At 35.1% G+C, this 21,343-nt stretch overlaps 2 protein-coding genes across 2 annotated transcripts in view; one reads left to right on the top strand and one right to left on the bottom strand.

Annotated features, from left to right (window-relative positions):
* NDUFAF2 (NADH:ubiquinone oxidoreductase complex assembly factor 2) overlaps window positions 1–21,343 on the bottom strand; it is a 155,732-nt gene that overhangs the window by 133,317 nt on the left and 1,072 nt on the right. The gene's annotated exons all lie outside the window — the stretch shown is intronic.
* Window positions 16,331–16,735, top strand: LOC118642591 (cytochrome b5-like). The gene has a single exon (XM_036280476.1). It carries the CDS (start codon window positions 16,331–16,333, stop codon window positions 16,733–16,735), a length of 405 nt encoding a protein of 134 aa, XP_036136369.1.

Raw genomic sequence — 21,343 nt, 5'->3', positions numbered from 1 at the left:
ACTCCACTTCTCCTCTCCCCTACCCTTTCCTTTTCTTTTTTTTAGGTGATTAAGGAGAGGTTTTTAATGCTTTTAATACATAAGCATCTATAGACCTGGAATAATATTAAATTATAATCCCTTACATGATGTGACTATGTCTTAGATGCTTTCTAGTTATATTCCCCCAAGAAAATGGTTCATAAGGGTTGACTGACAAATTAAGGCATTCTCAATGAAGCTGAGATACTGATAATAGTTCAACAAGAGAGCAGTTCTAGGATCATGAGAACCCAGAGACCTCAAATACTAGATTCAAATTTATTCAGCCTCCAATGAAGTATACAAAAAAATACATATTTTCATATTACAACTAAAAAATATCTAGATCTCTTTCAGTTCTGGTGTTTAAAGTTCTCAAGAGTGTTCTTTTGCTCCCTTCTATGATATTCCAGTAGATTTCACAACCACAGCCTTTTAAATACTCTACATATCGAGTAGTCGCTAGTTGGTTATCCATTATATCAAAAACTACACCATAAGAAAACATCAATTTCAGTTTAAAACTATTATCCTTTAAATTGGTAGCATAATATACTGTAGGAATATAGTACTCTAATTTACTGATTTGATCCACAAGAAATCATGTTTGCTATAGGAAGGTGCGTGAGACACAGGAAGGTAAAAGGAATATCTGTAAGCCAACAGCATGGGAAAAGAGAAAAAAATAAAAACCAGAACATAAAAAGTATTTGAGCACAGCCATGTAGGATAAATAACATAAATGCAAATACCCCAATATATTACCTAAAAAGGGCTATGAAGGCACAAATATTCTATAGGATAGAAAAGTAAATGGTGGTCATTATTATAATGTAAACCAAAATATAATCTCTTTAAGTAAACTAGAAAAGATACAGGGTACATCAGAGATATTTACTGAAAGCGTAGACATTTCAAAGAAACTCAGATATCTAGAATAATTTTGGGGGGGGGTTCAACATAGCTAAACTTTTACTGTATTGCTATGTCTACTTTACATTGTCACAAAAATTAGTTATTTTAGTTTGATCGTGCTGCTCCAAGGATATAATCCATTTGAGAGCCAGGACCTTGATTAATTCACTGTACTTAAAAATTTTACCTGGTTCATAAATAGAAAGAGGTTTTTCTTTTTATTGGTTAATTTATATTGGAATATTAATAGTAGAAATCTTTCTGCCATTTCAGCAACAAAACTTATTTGAGGCAATGTTCTTAGTTTTTTTAAGTAAAGAGTAAAAAAGCTTAAGAGATAGTATATTCCAAAGGCCCCTTCAGCCAGTTTTCTAAGGTACACAATGGTCAACAAAAATCAGCCTGTAACTGTACCTTCCAAAAGTCAATTGGAAAGAGTCTGAATTCAATGAAATGCCCAAACAGTACTGGAAGACATTTACTATGTTTGCAATGTCCTGTTAATAGCATGCTAACAAGTATGTTCCCTGTAGGGTTACTAATGGACAGAAAAAAAAATACATAATGAAGCCGTGAACAGTGGATAGCCATTCGTGCTCTATTGGTCTTCAGTTACTAGGGAGAAGAAGAAAGAGTAAATTTTATAATCTTAGGCAGCTATACAAAAAAAAAAAAAAAAAACCATACACACACACACACACACACACACACAATAGCCACTCTTTTTTTAAAGCTCAAGAGAATCTGAAGAGGAAATTAAAAAGTCAGACAGATTATGCTGTCAATTTTAGTTGTCATAATGTGCTTTAGAGATAAAACATTCCTCTGAATGGCAATTGAACAGATGGAAATTTTCATTTTTGGTTAACTGGATGGAAGAATTGGACCAGTACCTAAGATGACATTGAAATGAAGCACAAACCCCCTCCCACAAGAAGGAAACAGATGCATCACTCCAGATACAAAATAAATTATTAAACAGTGCATATATTATATTGGTATCATTGTATCCAACTGTACATCTGCACAGTGTTTTAGTCTCCTGGTGAGAGAACAGACATTTCTGAAAGGGAAAATAGGCAACTATTGAAGTGAATCAGATAAGTATACCATTTGGGTAAGAAAAGCCAAAAAACACTCCACTGAATTTGAAGTAATTCATGCTGAGAGGAAAAAAGAACCATAAATTATACTGATTCCAATGCCCTTGAACTTATACATTGGTTTAAATGTGGTAGATTTTGAAATATAAAACCACATTTTTGAGATTTTTTTATAATCTTAAATCAGAATGAATAAAAAATATGTGACTACTTAAGACTCTAAAGGTGTTAGCGCTAAATATCCTCCTTACTAGACCTGATGGAGAAGTGAGTGATATACATATCAAACTAAAACTACATTTCTTAAGCTATGATTAGACAGGACTCACAGAATATAACTAAAAGGAGACTTATTTGATAAATTAAAGTTAATAATTGACCCTATGAGTTGAACTCCTTTTTAAGATGATCTCCTTTTACAAGTCCCAATTCTACTTTCTGAAAACACTGTCTTAGTAGGTACTTTCTAGTCAGCTCTTGCTCATTCTAGAGCTGATCCAAGCAGGCAGCTTACACTGTCCTACACTTCCACCTTAGTCTTCTATCAATTCTTTCCACTCTTTTTTTTTTTAATCCTCATTGGAGGACATTTTTCCATTTTTTGTTCAGATAGAGTGAAAGGGAAAGAGAGGAAGAGAGAGAGAGAGAGAAACATCAACATGAAAGGGACACATCGAGTGGCTGCACGACCCAACCAGGCTGGGGACCAAACTGCAACCAAGGTACATGCCCTTAGCAGAAACCGAACCTGGGTCTCTCTGGACCACAGGCCAAACCGGCCAGGGCAATCCTTTCCACTCTTTCCCAACACATTAAAACTTTAGTTCAGTTGCAGAGGAAATATGAGTATATCAGTTTTAGAGGGGAGGGAAGAATGCATTGATTAAGAAGGGTTTTTATATTTTGTTTTGTTTTTAAGGTATAATCTTGGTTGCCATTGGGCCAGTAACACTCCTATGTTACAAGGTGACCATATAAGAAGGTCTGATCAGGGAATGTAGAAGACTGAAGATGCCAACAGAATCAATCCTGAGGTTAGTACCTAAAAGAGAATAGGCAAAAGAAAAAATGTCTCTAATATAAAGAGATTTTATAGTTAAAAATAGAAATTCTACTTCTTTTTATTTATTAAGCCATTTATTACATTCAACAATGTAATAAGATTTTATTAAATATCTAAAGGGATAAATATTTTATTAGATATGACTTCCAATCAAACTATATTTAATAAGGATTCACTATCTTGAAGACCAAATGAATTATGTGTCCCAAGATTATTAGAACAGCACAGGTGAGAAAAATATGTTCAGTGCAACCCTACAAAATATTAAAGGAGAGCAGATATCATGGGCACAGTGAATTACGAGTCTGTATTGGTGCAGTCTTCATAATTCCCTTTGGAAATAAAGTTGCACAGGGAAGTCATTCTTTGCATTCTCCCAATCATTTTTAAACACAGGCAAATGTGAAACAGAGCTCATTAAAAAGAAATAGAAAGACAAATATAACCTAAAAGTAAAAGTATAAGGAGGTTGGGCCCATCTGGACTTATTATACAGAGAAAAGCCTTGAGGGGAATAGCTGGGAATATGGGATAGGAGAAATAGTTAGAAGGTAATTGGGAAAGGGGAACTCGAGTTGGCTCCCTCCCTGGGGTGTTTCTGCCTAGGAAAGAGAATAAGAATAGAACTTTTAGGAATAGTATCATGTTGTGGCTAGATGCCCAAAGAAAGTCTGTTGCTAGAAAAAGGCCATGGTTTAATATGGTAATAATTCACAGAATAAGTTGTGGACCAGAAATTGTATTTTGTCCTTCTGACACATTCTGACGCGCTCTCTCTATTTAAACATAAGTTATTCTGTGGTTTCCAGCTACTCTGCTACCCAAATCTCTTGTTGTCATTCTCTAATAATTCTTACATTAGTATGAGCAGAGATTTAATTTAATAAGGAACCTAAAACAAAGATTTCACAAAACATTTCACGTATCCAGGTGTTTTATCTCCAGTGGTCACTGATCATGAGACTAACAGAGGAGGCTGATGAAACATCACCAAGGAGCCAGGGGAAAGTTTCTTATCCACAGGGTAAGATAGTAGTAGGGGTCCAGGTCTTAAGTGAGGGCAAGAGAGCCAAAGGGCTAAGCTAAAGGAAGCCACATATTTTCACCTCAGGTTAAGTCTACTTTTAGTTGCATTTCATTATCAAGTGTCAACTGATATTTATGATTCTTATTGTGATATCTGTATGCTTTCTTAATGAACATAATATCACCATATCATTTAATAACTTTGAACATGAAATAAGCTAATTTATGAATAAAGCATTTCTAAACATAATTTAGAACGTATTGAAAGATAACCTTTGAACAAACAGTACAGACCAAAATTCTGGCAGGTCTGAAGGGAGGCTGCATTTACTTCTCTAAGTGTAAAACCTCGAATGGGGCAGATAAAAGCTGAAGTGCTATTAATGAGACCATATGTGGCAAATGAACATCAAATCTACTCATCTCTCATTGAAAAGGAACTATAGAAACTTTCATCCCTTTTCATCTCTTTGTTCATCTTTTTTGGGGGCAAATGATTAGCACATTTTCAATGCCGACAAATTACATACTCTTAATTAAGCATTGGATCTTTCAATACTATGAAGATATCATAATATTCTTTAGAAATCATTAATAATAATTTTAATTTTTTTCTTTCATCATGTTGTCTTCTAACATTTTTACCTTTCTCATCAAAAATCATTATGCAAATTCCAGCTCCCCGCCCTAAATTCTCTTCATCTGGAATTCTAAACATTGTTAAATTTTCTGATTTGTAAAAGGCAAAAAACAAAACAACAACACGACAACAAAAACCCCAGCAAAATAGGACATCTAGTTTTAAAAGAAATTTCTAAATAGTTTCAGAATACTCTGACTCCACAGCAAATATTTTCCAAAACAAATTGTACTTGATAATGCTGATATTAACAGCATTATCCCTGTGTACCAGCATAAAGTTATCCTTTTTTGAATTTTATTTATTTTTCAAAAATATGTTTTTATTGAATTTTTAGAGACACAAACATCAATTGGCTGCCTCCAGTATACCCCCTACTGGGGACTGAGCCAGCAACCCAGGCATGTGCCTTGACCAAGGATCAAACCGGGACCTCTTAGTCCATGGGATGATGCTCAATCCACTGAGCCACACAGGCCAGGCAGTTATCCTTTTTTTTTTTTTTTGAAAAAAAGGTTAAATTCATAGAATATAAAATTAACTATCTTAACAAACAACTCAGTGGCATTTAGTACATTCACAGTGTTGTGCCACTGTTGAACCAGATGCTGAAACAGATATCTACATACAAAAGAACAATTCTTCCTGAAGCAAGAATTGGGGAAAATGGAGATTCTTTAGATTCAGATTCTCAAAAATTAATTTCAGGCACTCATCATAAACTTATACAGCACTGAAATAGCACTACCAACCTTCCTCTTTGTTTAGCTCAACATCACTGGAAGCAGAAGGGTGGTAAAAGGAGAAACATGACAAAAAGAAAGCACAAGCTTGTGGTCTTGGGAGATTTATACCAATTTTAAGCAATAGCTAATAACCTTGGGCCAAGTGACAAAGAAGACCTCATAGCCACAAATAGTGGAAAAATTTCATTGGAAATAGTGTGACTGCTTAGTGTTTGCTGCAAATGACACTCACATCTCTTTTTATTAATTTATTGATTATTAATTCAAGAAATAGTACATGGACATGGGCAAATGAAAGAAGGGGTAAAATATGTTAGCTCCGACTTTGAAGCTACTAGTAAGACTCATTTTCAAGATAGTTTTGAGGAAGTCTTAGGAATTTTTTTTTTATCTCCATATTACAAAATGCACAGAAAATTATTTCTTTCTTTCTTTCTTTCTTTCCCTTCCTTCCTCCCTCCCTCCCTCCCTCCCTCCCTCCCTCCCTTCCTTCCTTCCTTCCTTCCTTCCTTCCTTTCTTTCTGTCTAAGAACATAACTTAGCTAGCCCTGATCTACCAAGTCTACTGTTTTCAACAATGAAAAATGTTAAGGGATTTATTTATAACTAACAGTACAATGATATTAAAAGGTAGACAGAAGGTCATAAATTTTAAGTGTAGCATGATCATGGAGATATCCATTATTTTTACTTTTATGATGGAGAGATGTAGCCTTTTTGGTGTCAAAGATACCATTAGAATTAAATGCTGCTTGCCCTGGCCGGTTTGGCCCAGTGGTTGGAGCGTCAGCCTGCGGTACAGAGAGACCCAGGTTCGGTTCCCGCTAAGGGCACGTACCTTGGTTGCAGTTTGTCCCCGGCCCTGGTTGGTCGTGCGGGTGGCAGCCACTCGATGTGTCCCTTCACGTTGATGTTTCTCTCTCTCTCTCTCTCTCTCTCTCTCTCTTCCTCTCTCTCCCTCCCGCTCTATCTGAACAAAAAATGGAAAAATGTCCTCGGGTGAGGATAAAAAAAAAAAAAGAATTAAATGCTGCTTGAAATTTACTCATGAGATATCAGAAATCTGCTTCTGTCCCATATCAGCCAGAGAAACTGAACACTTAAGAGCAGCAACAGAATCAGTTACCTGGCAGAAAGCTGTCAGCCCTTTTATTAGGTACTGTGAGAACACCAGAATGCAAAAGTTCTACCCCAGGATGTAATAATCCTACTTCCTTACATGAGAGGCTTTCTGAGTTTACAGGAAATATCTTCTGAAGGGTTGTACATTAAGAAAATATTCTACGCCCTGGCCGGTTTGGCACAACGGTTAGAGCATCAGCTTGCGGTCCCGAGAGACCCAGGTTCGGTTCCCGCTAAGGGCATGTACCTTGGTTGCAGTTTGTCCCCGACCCTGGCTGGTCGTGCGGGTGGCAGCCACTCGATGTGTCCCTTTCACATTGATGTTTCTCTCTCTCTCTCTCCCTCTTACTCTATCTGAACAAAAAATGTCCTCAGGTGAGGATAAAAAAAAAAAAAAAAAAAAAAGAAAATATTCTACCATTTGATAAATCATAAGTTAGGTGATGAGGGTCACTTAAAGAGGGAAATTGGACTTATTTCACCATCCTCTTTTAGGTGGTATATTTTTAAGCACATTTTCCACTCTTCTTTCTCTCCATGTTTCAATAGGAAGTACCAAGGATACATAACACTGAGCTGAAAAATAAGAGCTTAGAGTAGCCTGGACTTGGAAGATCAAACTAAAGGGGCAGAGGAAGGGAGTGGGGGAGGAGTAAGGAGGGGTTTGGAGGGTGGAAGGGCTGCTTTATAAACAAACCACACTTATTTAACCCAGAAATCAGACACTTGGAGCATTGCTTCTCAAACTTGAACATGCATGTAAATCATCTGTGGATCTTGTAAAAATGAAGATGCTGATTCAGTAGGTCTGGGATGGGGCCAGAGATTCTGCAAGGATGCACAGAAGATTATATCTGTCCAAGGGAAAGGTGATTTTCAGGGATTCTGAACAAAACTGCAAAGTTGACCTTGACCATTCAACTTCCATGCTCAAATGTCTCCCTCTTTTTCTGAATCCTCATTCTTTTTGTATCTAAAAAGTCTTCCACTCACCGAGGTAAGCCTCACAGGAAGTAAGAGAGAAGATCTCTCTCTTTAAACTTCTAAAACTGTTCTCAGTCTTAACTGCCCTTTAATCTAATTTGATTTTGTTATCCTTAATGGTTAAAGCAATCCAGAGTGCGAATTAATGATAGTTTTACTCCTCCAAAAGGGGCACTTATATTTTAAAAGACTACTTTGTCAACCTACATTAATATCTAGTGGGGTAACTGCCATGTGGAAAAATCTGAGACTCTCTGCTCCTTACCCATATGGGGTAACAGACCATTATTTCCACTGAAATTTAATTGATCTGCAAGAGTTTTAAATACATAGAATCTATATTAAGAACATGTAGATTCAAAGCCTCAAATATCACTTCCTTTACCATGGATAAGTGGCTTTTGTATTTCATTTATACTGAAAACATGAGTTGACAGTGCACTCTAGTACTCAAAACTTTAAATCATAAATCTAACTATAATGGGTCTTCTATACTTAAAAATCCCTTTTAACAATAAGTTATCTAGCTAAAAAAATTAAATGCCTTATAAAGGTTTGGTAAAGAATTTCCCACAGTTAGGTTATACTACGGGAAGGAAGCCAGAAAAGAGTATCAACTACTGTGTAGAATACTATTAGGAGAGAAAAATGGGATTTTTGCAAAAAGAAAGGATAATCACATAGAACAGGATTAAGTAAAAGTATCTTTCACTTTGGAGGGAGCACATGACTCAAACCTCTATAATATTTTTGTGGTTTACTCAATAGCCAAAGCCTTTATGACGTTTCTGATTCCAACATTCATGCTTATTCACTGGGAGAAAAAAATGTTTTCAGCATCTTGAGAGCAAATAAAATTTTATAAGTCTATTCAACATATTAATTAAAGAAAAGGAACATTTTTTAAAGGTCAAGCTACTATAGTTCCAAAACATCAATAATTTCTTATTGCTGAAATCATTTATTTGGCATTTTCATATATTTTATTTCATAATTTAAAAAAAAGATATAAAAGAATAATCTTCCAAAATGATACATAGTAGAAAGAAAAATAATCATTAAATATGCTGTCCCTTCAGTATTAGTTTTTTAAAAGACACAGGTAAATGTTTAAGTAGCCCAGCCAGTATGGCTCAGTGGTTGAGCATCGACCCATGCACCAAGAAGACGCCAGTTGGATTCCTGGTCAGGGCACATGCTCACGTTGTGGCATGCAGGAGGCAGCCAATCGATGTTCTCTCATCAATGTTTCTCTCTCTCTCTCTCTCTCTCTCTCTCTCTCTCTCTCCTTTCCTTTCCTCTATAAGATCAATAAAGAAAAAAAATTAATGTTAATAAGTGCAATTGCCTTTATTAAAATTAAAGCTTTAGATTTGTTGGTTTATCTATTTATTTATACAAAATTATAGTTGACCAAAATGTTTCTGAATTTGTTACCTTTTTGACAATTTAAGCAATAGATACAAATTTAATTCTGCTGCCTTCAAGTCTGACCCAGACTCATTTCTGTGACTCCCAGAGTTTAAAATTTTTACTATTTTCAATTCCCAAAAAGAAATAGGTGGGTACCACTTATTGGCTGAGAATCACATTAAGTACTTTGTTGCCAATAATTTAGCAGGACATTTTGCAGGAGGTCCATGAAAAAGCTGTTCTCCAAGATTGCTAATACCTCTTTAGAGGCTCCTATTTCAGACATTTAAAAAAGTTTGTTCTTGCTCAAACATTTAATTTAAAATATATAAGGAGGAGGGAATACAAACACAACAAAGGTAAAAATAGGAAGGGAGATTCTGAAAAGATTTTATCGGCTAATGGATGTAAAATGGTAGTCACTGGGATAACTCAAAAAGAAAATTTTATTAGTTGCAAATAATGTGCTTAATTGTTTTATTTTCTAATTATACTCTAATGTCATCAACAGGTTATCAAGATTTATCTTCCAGATTATAAATCAAAAGTCATCCAAATAGAGTTTAATTACATTTTTAACTCCAATGTTAACAGTGTTTTCATCTATCTAATATGAACTAGACAAATGGTAATATAGCTGACTAAAATGTGACATTAGCTTTGACTCATTTTCTTTTCTTGTAATTTAACCAATTGTTTTAATAGCATTTCCAATGATTTAGTTATTTTCCTCATTTGGACATCCTGACTAAATGAGAACATCATAAAAAGTAACACACTACAAAATCACTTTAGAGATCATTTTTGTTAAACTATACTGGGAAAATATAGCCTGAGTTCCTTTTTTTTTATTTTTTATCCTCACCCGAGGACATTTTTCCATTTTTTGTTCAGATAGAGTGGGGGAGAGAGAGAGAAACATCGGCGTGAAAGGGACACATCGAGTGGTTGCCACCTGCACAACCCAACCAGGGCTGGGGACAAACTGCAACCGAGTTACGCGCCCTTAGAGGGAACCGAACTCAGTCTCTCTGGACCTCAGGCCAACGTTCTAACCGCTGAGCCAAACAAACCAGAGCTAGCCTAAGTTCTTACGAGCTTTGGGCCAGTAACAATCTCAGTTGCCTCATCTATAAATGAAAAAAGTACCCATTCAAAAGGCCCTCCATTTACAATTCACATCTGGGAGGAAATAACTGTGCCTTAAAGATACACACATGCACATACATAGAGACAAAAGAGGTTAAAATTTTAAATGAGTTAATGCTTTATCTTCTTCAAGCTGGTCATATGGTTTCTGATATAATAAAAAATCAAAGCAAAAATATTTTAACTCTAGTTTTCTAGCAGAGTAACTTTCAGTGCTTAACACACAAAAAAATTCGGGAATTATTTTAATTAGAAATAACTTTTAATTATAAATTATGCTAGATTAATTTTAAGTCGCTCTTTGAAAAACTACAAATGCAAAGTCAGTGCTCTCACATGGAAAACTTAAAGATCAAGCAAGTGAATCTAAGATGCAGAGGGGGAAAATATCTTTGTAAGAGTGATGAAGGAAAAATATAAGGTGCCTCTATTAAAACTGGATTTAGAGATGATGGCACTGTCTTGCCAGCAACCACTTTTCTTTGGTACAAATGGTTGAGTAGTCAAAAGAAGTCTTGAGCGCAAGAGTACTTTGGAAAATAGAGAAAATACATGTGAGATGAATGCCTACTAACGATATGTTTCAAGTATTGTTTGTATTATTATTCTATATTGATGTCATTAATTAAATACAATGACATAAGGAAGTTTGCTTATTAAGGCACATGTCCTACAAAAGCTTTACCATAGACTTTAAGTATTTTGCATGTGTTCTAGCTTTGATAAAAGCTGGTTATTTAAAAAAGTTGTATTGAAATGTACATAAATTTTATTTCTTTTTTTTATTAATTTATTTTTGTTACAGATGTTTTTCCTCCCCTCTACCCACTTCCTCCCTTCCCCACAGACACCCTCTTCCCTATCCTGCCTCCTGCCAAGCATTGTTGTCTATGACCATTGGTTACACATACATGCATATAAGTTCTTTGGTTTATCTCATCCCACCCCCTCTCCTCTGAGGTTTGTCAGTCTGAACCATACTCCTTTCTATGTCTCTGGGTCTGTTCTGTTCATCAGCGTCTTCTGTTCATTTTATTCCACAAATAAGTGAGATCATATGGTATTTGTCTTTCTCTGATAGGCTTATTTCACTTAGCATAATACTCTCCAGATCCCTACATGTCGTCTCAAAGGATACGAGATCTTTCTTTCTTACAGCTGCATAATGTTCCATTTTGTATTATCCACTCATCTATTGATGGATACTTAGGCAGCTTCCAGATCCTGGCAACTGTAAATAGTGCTGCTATGAACATTGGGGTAAAATATACACAAATTTTAAACATCCCACTTCTATGTTTAATACTTTCTCAATGGCTCATAATTTTACTTTTGATCATTAACTAAAGTATTTTAAATATTTCATTACAAATGAAATCTTAGTATCTAAAGAAAAGTAATTTATAGAAATGACATTTCTAAAAAATAATTTAAAACATACATATACACACACTTCTAGTATGCCTGGCATATACAGGATATTTAATAACTATTAAAGAGATTAATGAAAATAGCAGAAATTGGTCCTAGTTTTGGTGGACTGCCCCCCTAGATAACATATAGGCACAAAACAATGTATCTGATTTTTTTTCTAAAGGTATCAGTAGGAAGTCATTAAATGTAGGTTCATTGCAAAGGCCTCAGAAATAACATTTTAGAAAAAGAAAATCAAATTTTAGAGGTAAAATAACAAGGAAATCTTTTAGTTTTAATGTGAAACCACCTTAAGGGCTTTCATATCCTATAGGGACTACTTTTTATTTCTTTGCTGCTTAAGAGTGATAAGCTGTAGAAGCACTACAAAAAAGGAAATGAGCTGAGGTAAGCCAACGTCTAGCCCTGTAGAGCCTAGTTCTTTCAATTTAACAAACACTAACGAAATATCTGGTCTATGTTAGGCATTGATATAAGTTCTAAGGATAACTCATTTCATTCAGAATAAATGCTCATTTGCATCATTATTCCCTCTGACTGGATGCTCTTGTTCCAGATATCCACATAGCTAACTAACCTCCTCGCCTCCTCTGCTTCTGTTCAAAATGTTACCATCGAACCAAGCTACCCTAGTCATTCCATTAAAAATTTCATCCCAGTCCTTACTTCCAGTACTCCTGATTCCTTTACTCTGATTTAATTTTCTTTTTCCCTTAGCACTTACTATACTATGACAACTATGTAACTTTCTATTTATGTATATATTTATCATCTGACTCCCTTAGTTACAATGCATACTCAAAAAGGGCATGGGTTTTTTGCATATTCTATTTATTGATATATGTCATGCCTAGAACTATGCCTGGCACACAATGAATATTCAATAACTATCAGTCAAATAGATAAACAAGCTTTCTTAAACACTTGCCACAATCTAGACATTGTCCAGAAGAATCCACAGAGTCAGGAAACAGCTACAAAAGCAATCACCTATATCACAATGGGTACAGTACAAGGTTAGAAAATGGTGAATTCTAGATGAGGATTAAAATAAGTACACTGACTATATTTTCAAAAATCTTACCAGTGAAGAGAAGGTAAGTTCCAGAGGTATCAAGTCCAGGACTATTAGTCAGTGAGGAGAGACTGTACATTCATTAACAGAATATCTGAAGTTTCCAGTATATGTAGGAAAGCAGTAGTTTCAAAATAAATAAAAACCACTTGCTATATAAATTTACAATATTAGTCCACATTAAATATCTGTTCAATATTTTAATTTCTACCCACTCTTCAATGTAACCTCTTTATTTATATCAACTTCCCTAATTTTCCAATGTTCACAAATATAGCATTAGTTGAACACAGAGTGAAACTGCAAATCTTGCAAATTATGGTTTTATGAAGTCTATGAAAGTAGGATAAAAATATAAGAACATAATTAATTTCTAATTGAGGTGGCCAGGATAGACCAATAAAGATTAGAACATGAAAGAAGATTCAAAGATAATGAATAGAATATTTGGCAAAGATTAATAAAAATCCTTAGGGAATTTGATTAAGTCCTCAAAATTTGCAAAAAGAATACTTTTCTTCTTAATCCTATTGAAAGAGATAAATATGAAATAAAGGATGTCATATTGTGCTATAATTTTGCCAGAGAAAATACGTAAAAAAATCATTATTTAATTATCAATTCTATTAATTAGCTTATAGTTGAAATTAGATAGTAAATTTTGTTGACGATTTCAGGTTTCATGTTTCAACATAAAGGGCTAATCAAACTTCTCCCTCTTTTTCATACACATACACACATACACACAACTACCACCACCAACACCATCAACATAGCTCCTTTTCTAGACACTGCATACTTAAACAGGTCACTTTAAGTGGTCTTTTTTGAGTACCTTCTGTTCTCTTTGAGAATAAACAGACAATGAAGAGGGAAAGATGGAAAATAAATAGAAAAGAAAGAGGATGATTTTCACAGCAAAGCCCTAGTAGAAAGACTGGATTAATGTCTGTTTAATAAGAGTTAAGCTTTTAGCCCTGGCCCGGTTGCTCAGTTAGTTGTAGTGTCCAGTAACCAAATGGTTTCTGGTTCAATCCCTGGTTGGAGTGTGTACGGTAAGCAACCAGTAGCTGTTTCTCTCTCTCTCTCTCCTTCCTGCCCCTGCCTCTCTGTCTAAAAAATCAATAAAAACATATCTTTGGGTGAGGATTTAAAAAAAGTCATGCTTTTTAATAAACAAAACACAGAAAATAAATAACTATATATGATACATTCAGCTGAGAAAGAAAAGCTTAATTAGAATCTCTGACAAAAAGTGCAATTGGTCACTTGGACCACAAGATGGAGGCACCAGTGACCTGAAAGGCAATAAAGATGAATGGAAAGAAACAGCTTCTTCAGTGTTAAAACTACAAAACTAATTTTTTTTTACAACTGTATATATTCCTAAGTAATTTTGTAAAAATGGAAATTTATTCTAACAATCAAATAGTGAAGTCTGCAATATGGTTCTGAAGATACTTCTCTACCCAAACCCATTCAATTGTCAACCCTCAAAAGCAAGCACGTCAATTCGATTTTGTAATTCTTGCAGAGTGACTAACACTTAGAAAATCTTCAAACAGCAACAGAAATGAATTGTTAAACTGAGCAGTACTTTGAAAAGCCAGAGGGCTAAGTAATAAAAGTAACAGTTTTACCTGATTTACACTGATGCAGAGAAACTGGGTTCTACATAAATACAAATGGATTATATCACTAAATGACCTTGATAAATCAACACCTGATCTATTATTTTTCTCATTTGTTATAAGTCTTCTACCAATATAGTGAACATGACAAGTGCTAGGAATAGTGTCTAATTCACATTATTTAATAATTATTATCATTCTTGTCATTATTGGCATTACTATTCTTTAATGTAAAGCAATTATAAAATACTCAAAGCAAAAGAGGACAAGTCCCATTTTTCTCTCACATGAAATATTTTCAGCTTCACTTAGAAATAGATGTATAACATAGCTTAGTCACTCATTATTAGTTTTCATTTCTTCTCAAAAGGCCCCATATTTCCTTGATAGAGAAAGGCAGAATTCAAGATTAAGGTTCCTTACATTCATTTTAAAGCCAGTATAAAGGATTGACATGCTTGACTGTGAACACATTTCACCCTCCTGTTTTTCTCTTGGATGAAAGTATGACACAGATGTGGTTCTACTGGTGTAAGATAGTAATGCAATCAAGAGCTACAGGGATTTGTTAGCTTCACCAAAATACAACTGTTTAAGTACATACAGGCATACACACACGAATTAAGGAAATTCAGTAAGCAACTGAAATAGTCTCAGAGGAAAACACTATTAAGATATGAAATTTAAAAATGAAGATCAGAAAATTAAAAGTCCAATCTTAAGACAATTCTGAAACCACCTGTATAAAAAGTTTATAATTAATTGATAGTCAACAATGTATTTTAAAGAAAGCTCAACTTTTTCTAGATGCCCCTAAATAAAAGGCATGTTTTAACTAAAATCATAAAATATTTTAGGATAGTCTATCAATTTGATGACATCCATAGTGATGACTGTATGAGCACTAAAAACTCAAGACAGAATATTACTTACTCTTGGAAAAATTATATGTATTATTTTTAAATTATTGGTAAATTCTTCAAAATATACTAGGAATAAATCATAGTGTCATTTTAAAATTCTTGTCTTAAGAGTTAGCAATTTATAAAGAAGTCATGCAGGGTTTAGTTGGAGGAAAATATAAATGTAATTATTTAAGAGAAAAGATTCTGCTCTCAAATCAGCTCAAAGAAAAATATTTAATAACCTGACAACCTACAATTTTTTAAACAATGCTGCCATCTGCTGGAAAAATCTAAAATGCCTTCATTATTTCCCATATGTTGGAGTATCATGTTCGATTGAGCAATATCTTGCTCTTCCAATTACCTGCTGAAACAAGACACACCATCTTAATAATTTTGACCATTTAATTTGTCTGGTTCTTTGTTTTTTAAAGCTTCTCGTTTTTTAAAAATATGTTTTATTGATTTTTTAGAGAGAAAGGAAGGGAGAGAGAGAGAGAAACATAAATGAGACACATCTATCAGCTGCCTCTTGCATGCCCCCTACTGGGAATAGAGCCTACAATCCTGGCATGTGCCCTGACTGGGAATCAAACCACCTCTTGGTACATGAGTGGATGTTCACCCATTGAGCCACACCGGCTGGGCTAAATTGTCTGATTCTTAATAACTATGTCTTAATTGAATACTAATTCATTAAAGATTTAGTACATTTAAATACTAAATACAAATAGGGTGAGGTGACATCAACAAAAACAATGCAGCTCTAAACTACATATAACAGTGGATGCAGGTTTTGAATTATCAGATGATATGTTCATCCTGAAAGATAAAAAACTAGATTGGGTATCTTAACAGAAGTTTGATGCTAGCAATAAAACTAAACTTAGAAGGTCACTGACTAAGCTAAATCCAAACAGGAACCACAATAGAAAAGTTTTAGAAGAGACACTCATTTCTAATTAGAATATTTTAGTCTCTCAAGAATAATTTGGGGCCAGGCCAGGAGGCCGGGAATGTCCCGGCCCTGGCTCATTGAGGCGCGCTGTGCTGCGCCGGGCTCAGCTGGTATCTGCAGGCCCTGAAGCTCGCAGCATTCCGAAATGGCCGAGCTGTCGGACAAGGCTGTCGAGTACTACACCCTGGAGGAGATCCAGAAGCACAACCGCAGCAAGAGCACCTGGCTGATCCTGCACCACAAGGTGTATGATGTGACCAAATTTTTGGAGGAAAATACTGGTGGGGAAGAAGTCTTACGGGAACAAGCTAGGGGAGATGCTACAGAAAACTTTGAGGATGTCGGGCACTCGTCGGATGCTAGAGAACAGTCCAAAACATGTATCATCGGACAGCTGCATCCAGATGACAGATCAAAGATAACCAAGCCTTCGGAAACTCTCATTACTACGGTTGATTCAAATTCGAGCTGGGGGACCAACTGGGTGATCCCAGCCATCTCCGTCCTGGCCATGGCCCTGATGTACCACTTCTACATGGGGGAAGACTAACCACCTTCCTGGAGCCAATGGAAGAAAAGACTGCTTTCAGCTGGGAAGAAAGAAGCCAGTGTCAGTTGTTTGGTCGGACAGAAACCTTCGCCTGAAAAGTAACTTTAATACACCTGTTCCCCTTTCCTTTTAGGTTAGAAACGAACCAAACCAAAAAGAACCTTTCTGTCCTGTCCACTCTCGAATTCCCACAGTGTGCCTTTTTTCTCATCCACTTTCCTCCAGCATTCCCTGGTGACATGTTCTACTTATTGTGGGTGTGGTCTTTCAAAAATACACCTGGCTTTCCAAATATATATATAAAAAAAGAATAATTTGGCTTATTTACCATAAATAAAAATGTACCTTGCCCTGGCTGGTGTGGCTCAGTTGGTTGGAGCATTGTCCCTTACACCAAAGGTTGCAGGTTCAATTTCTGGTCAAGGCACATACCTAGGTTTTGGGTTCGATCCCCAGTCAAGGTGCATACATGAGGCAACCAATCAATGTTTCTCTCTCTCTCCTTCCCCTTCCCCTGTCTCTAAAATATCAATAAAAAATCATATCCTCAGGTGAGAAAAAAAAATGTGTGTGTGTGTGTATCTTAATCACCTGCTTTAAGATTTTTAAAAGTACTTTATTATTCCTGTGTTTTAAAATTTTTTTGTTTTGTTTTTATAAGTCTGAGTCCATAAATATCTCAATTTATTTAACAGCTCTTTTGTGAGTACCTGTACTCAAGCACATATATTTGACTTGCATTTAAGTACTCAAAAATGAAAGAGTCACCCATATTTAAGATAAGGATAATAATCCCTAGTTATACAGTTGTCGTAAAGACATGAAATAATCAGAGTTCACACTTAATGAATTTTTTTCACACTTAATGCTATTTTTCATTAACATAAGCTTTACTAAAAAGATTGGAGGATATATTGAGAACAAAATGGAGAAGAAATATATTTCTAATCTGTTATAAATTAAATATGTAAACTTCAGTTTAAAATAGCCATTCATTCATGTTTACCTTACTTATGTTCCCAAATCCTACTGAATTCATTAGAGAATATGTAGCTATCCTGGAAAACAAATAACGGTACTAATAGGCCAGAAACTGAGGCCAATAGATCCAAAAAACAAAAAGTGGATATGTTTTGCATAAAGCAGTGCTGAATAAATATTTGGCACATGAGAAAATCAATAAATAATACAAGATGAGATGGAAGGCACATTCAGCAGTGCTGACTGGCCTGTGAATCAGCACAGGCATAAAGGCCACACTGAAAAGAATCTATATGGGATTCTCGAAAAGAAATACTGAGAAAATCCTAAGCTTAGAGCAACAGGACTGAGAGCAAGGGGTAAATAAGTGGTAAGTCAAGTCAAAACAATTTGGAAATGCCACCAATGCTCCCACAGGGAGTTCTGGTTATCACTAATGTGAGCAGCTTGTAAGATGTCACAAAATAAGGTTAAAAACAAAAACAAAAACCTCTTTTAACAATAGCATGTGCTATTGTTATATCATAAGTGTCCCAATGATCTCCTTCCCCCTTTCTCATAGGCAACTACAACTCTGACTATATACTGACACTCTTAAGATTCCCACTTGCAGAGGCTGAGGGTGCAGGCATCCTAAGTACTGAGTACAGTTCTCCCAGAGAAATTCTATCAGAGCCCTGTAGGAAGACACAGGCTGTAGCATTCACTCAGATCTCACTTGATAAAAATAGTCAATTTCAAGTAAAATGAAGGTTGGGCTGCACAAGACATCGAAGGAGGGTAGTCAAGAAAAAGAAAACACAGATAACAGAAACACAAAAAACAAGATGACTGAAGTAAGACTACATTTACCACTTATTACAACAAATATGAATGGGTTAATGCCATTATATTTTTTTAAAGCAGTGCCCTGGCTGGGTAGCTCAGTTGGTTAGAGTGTCATCCCCAACAAGCCAAGGTTGCGGATCCCCAGTTAGGGCACATACAAGAATCAACCAATGAATGCATAAGTAAGTGAAACAACAAATTGATGTTTCTTTCCTTCTCTCTCTAAAATCAATAAATAAAAAACTTTAAAACAATAAGTAGCTTTTTTGCAATACCCACTCATAAAAAAGCACAGGCTTATGTATGGGAGAAGAGGAATCAACAATAAAGAGAGAACTATAAATTACAAGAGGCTTAAAAACATTAGCAATCAAAATATAAAAACTTTGTTTGGAACTCAACTTATACAAACTGCAAAAATAAGTAAATAAATAAGAGCATTGTGGGACAACCAGGGAAATGAGAAGGGCAGGATATTTGGTGATATTAAGTAATTGTTGATTTCTGTATGTGATGATGATATTATTGCATATTTAAAAACAGGAGTCTTTGTGTTTAAGTGACATATAATGAAATGTTTATAGGTAAAATGACATGATATTTAGTATTTGCTACAAAATAAGAGGAGAGATGAATGAGCAGTAAACAAAATTTAGCCATGAGTTGATAACTGTTGAAAGTAATTAATAGATACATGGAGGTTTGCTTTATAATTCTCTCTACTTTTAATGTTTAAAATATTTCATAATTCAATAATTAAAAATAAATAAATAAAATAGAATTTATTCTCAAGTTAGAACAAAAGGTAAAATCCAACTAATATTTGTTTTGCTTTGTTTTTAAAAAGGCGGTGCACAGTAAGGGGATAAAATAACCTTCAATTTTAAACAAAATTCAATTTTAGACTGAGAAATTTCAATATTAAAACACACCTTTAAATTTTGGTTTATACCTCTTCTGACTTGGCTTCCACATTGGAAGGCCAGCTTTTCTTTTTTGTTTTTTAAATTAAAAAAAGCATGAAATATAAAATTCAGAAGTGCTCTTATAAGTAATGTGTTTAGCACAATGATAATTCAAATATATGTGAGTCTAAATGTATTCATATAAATATAGAAAATATAATTTGGCAGTAAGTGTTTTCGTGAAAATCAGCGCAAATTTTGCTCGCAATGTTTATAAATGCATGACAATGCTTCATTAAAAAACTGAGAGAGCAAAATAAAAAATATATTTTAGAATATAAAATTTTCTAAGAAAATGTTGAAGTTAAAAAGAGATTTCATATTTAAAAAATGAACAGTTAAAAATCACTGCTAGCCTAGTGTAAACAATTCACTATGCAAGAAGCCCTAATGAAGGTTATACAGTTTTAAAAAATATATTCCAAAAGTAAATCTGTCTTGTTTGATGAAACATTCATCCTGCATTTTAAAAGCAGGCATTACCCTGGCTTGGTGCTCAGTTGTTTGGAGCATCCTCCCCTACACCAAAAGGTTTCAGGTTTGATTCCCAGGGCATATACCTAGGTTGTTAATCTCTCACACTGGTGTGTGTGTGTGTGTGTGTGTGTGTGCGCGCGCGCACGCGCCCATGCGCCTCCTTTCCCCCCTCCCTTCCTCTCTTTTGGAAATCAATAGAAACATGTCCTCAGGTGAGGATAAAAATGAATACATAAATAAATAAAAGCAGGCATCACTGTTACTTTCTATCCACTGCTATCTCTGCCTTTCCACTAACAGATTCCACTTTGGGAACATCAACTTTAGCTTACTATTATGAAAAGTAACAGTAAAATACTACTTAGCAATTAAAAGAAACAACTACTGACATGTGGATGAAATTGAACTGCATTGTGCTATGTGAAATAAGCTAGACTCAAAAGATTACACCTGTATAATTCCATTTATATGACACTCTAAACTACAGGGACATAAAACGGATCAGTGGTTGCCAAGCTCTGGATATGGGTGAGGGAATGAAACACTAAGGTGTAGGAAGGAATTTGTGGGTGGGTGAAGGAACTGTTTAATATCATAATTGTGGTGATAGTTGCATGACTCTAAGCATGTTTCAAAAAAAATCACAAAACCATACACCAAAAAGTATGAATGTTACTTAATGTAAATTATGCTTCAATTAAAAGTTAATCTGGCCCTGGCCAGCGGTTGGAGAGTCGACCTGCGGTCCAGAGAGACACAGGTTCGGTTCCCGCTTAAGGGCATGTACCTGGGTTGCAGTTTGTCCCTGGCCGGGTCGTGTAGGTGGCAACCACTCGATGTGTCCCTTTCACGTTGATGTTTCTCTCTCTCCCTCCCTCCCTCCCACTCTATCTGAACAAAATATTGAAAAATGACCTCGGTGAGAAAAAAAAAAAGTTAATCTGATGTTTTGCATATTTTAAATGCTACTGATAACTTATGGGAAAGAAATATCTTTCTCTCTGCTTGAAATCTGCCAAGAAATACTTCACCACCATGATAGGTTCTTTGTGGACTTCTTTAAAAAAGACATTCCTTTCCCTGACAGAGTTCATTAGGGAAACATCTAAAATATTAAACTAAATTACAGAAAAAGGATAGGCAAACAATTTTGAGTGATAAATCACAGAATACACTTTATATGTGTTCTAGGAGGAAGGAAGTATTTCCCTTTGTCAAGAGTTACAGAAATGAATGGAACACAATTTTGGATAAATCTTACTGCTTCTCAACATAATGGTTATTATTATCACCTCTAACTTTCAAGTGAGGAGGTTGAGACTTGGGGAGAACAAATCCTCTCTCTGTGATCCCTCAA

Source organism: Molossus molossus, unplaced genomic scaffold (genome assembly GCF_014108415.1).
Source record: "Molossus molossus isolate mMolMol1 unplaced genomic scaffold, mMolMol1.p scaffold_m16_p_3, whole genome shotgun sequence".
NCBI lineage: Eukaryota > Metazoa > Chordata > Mammalia > Chiroptera > Molossidae > Molossus > Molossus molossus.
This window is presented reverse-complemented; position numbering and strand designations above follow the sequence as displayed.

Coding starts and splice junctions, on each gene's coding strand:
- LOC118642591 (XM_036280476.1), top strand. CDS start 16,331: ATGGCCGAGCTGTCGGACAAGGCTGTCGAGTACTACACCCTGGAGGAG.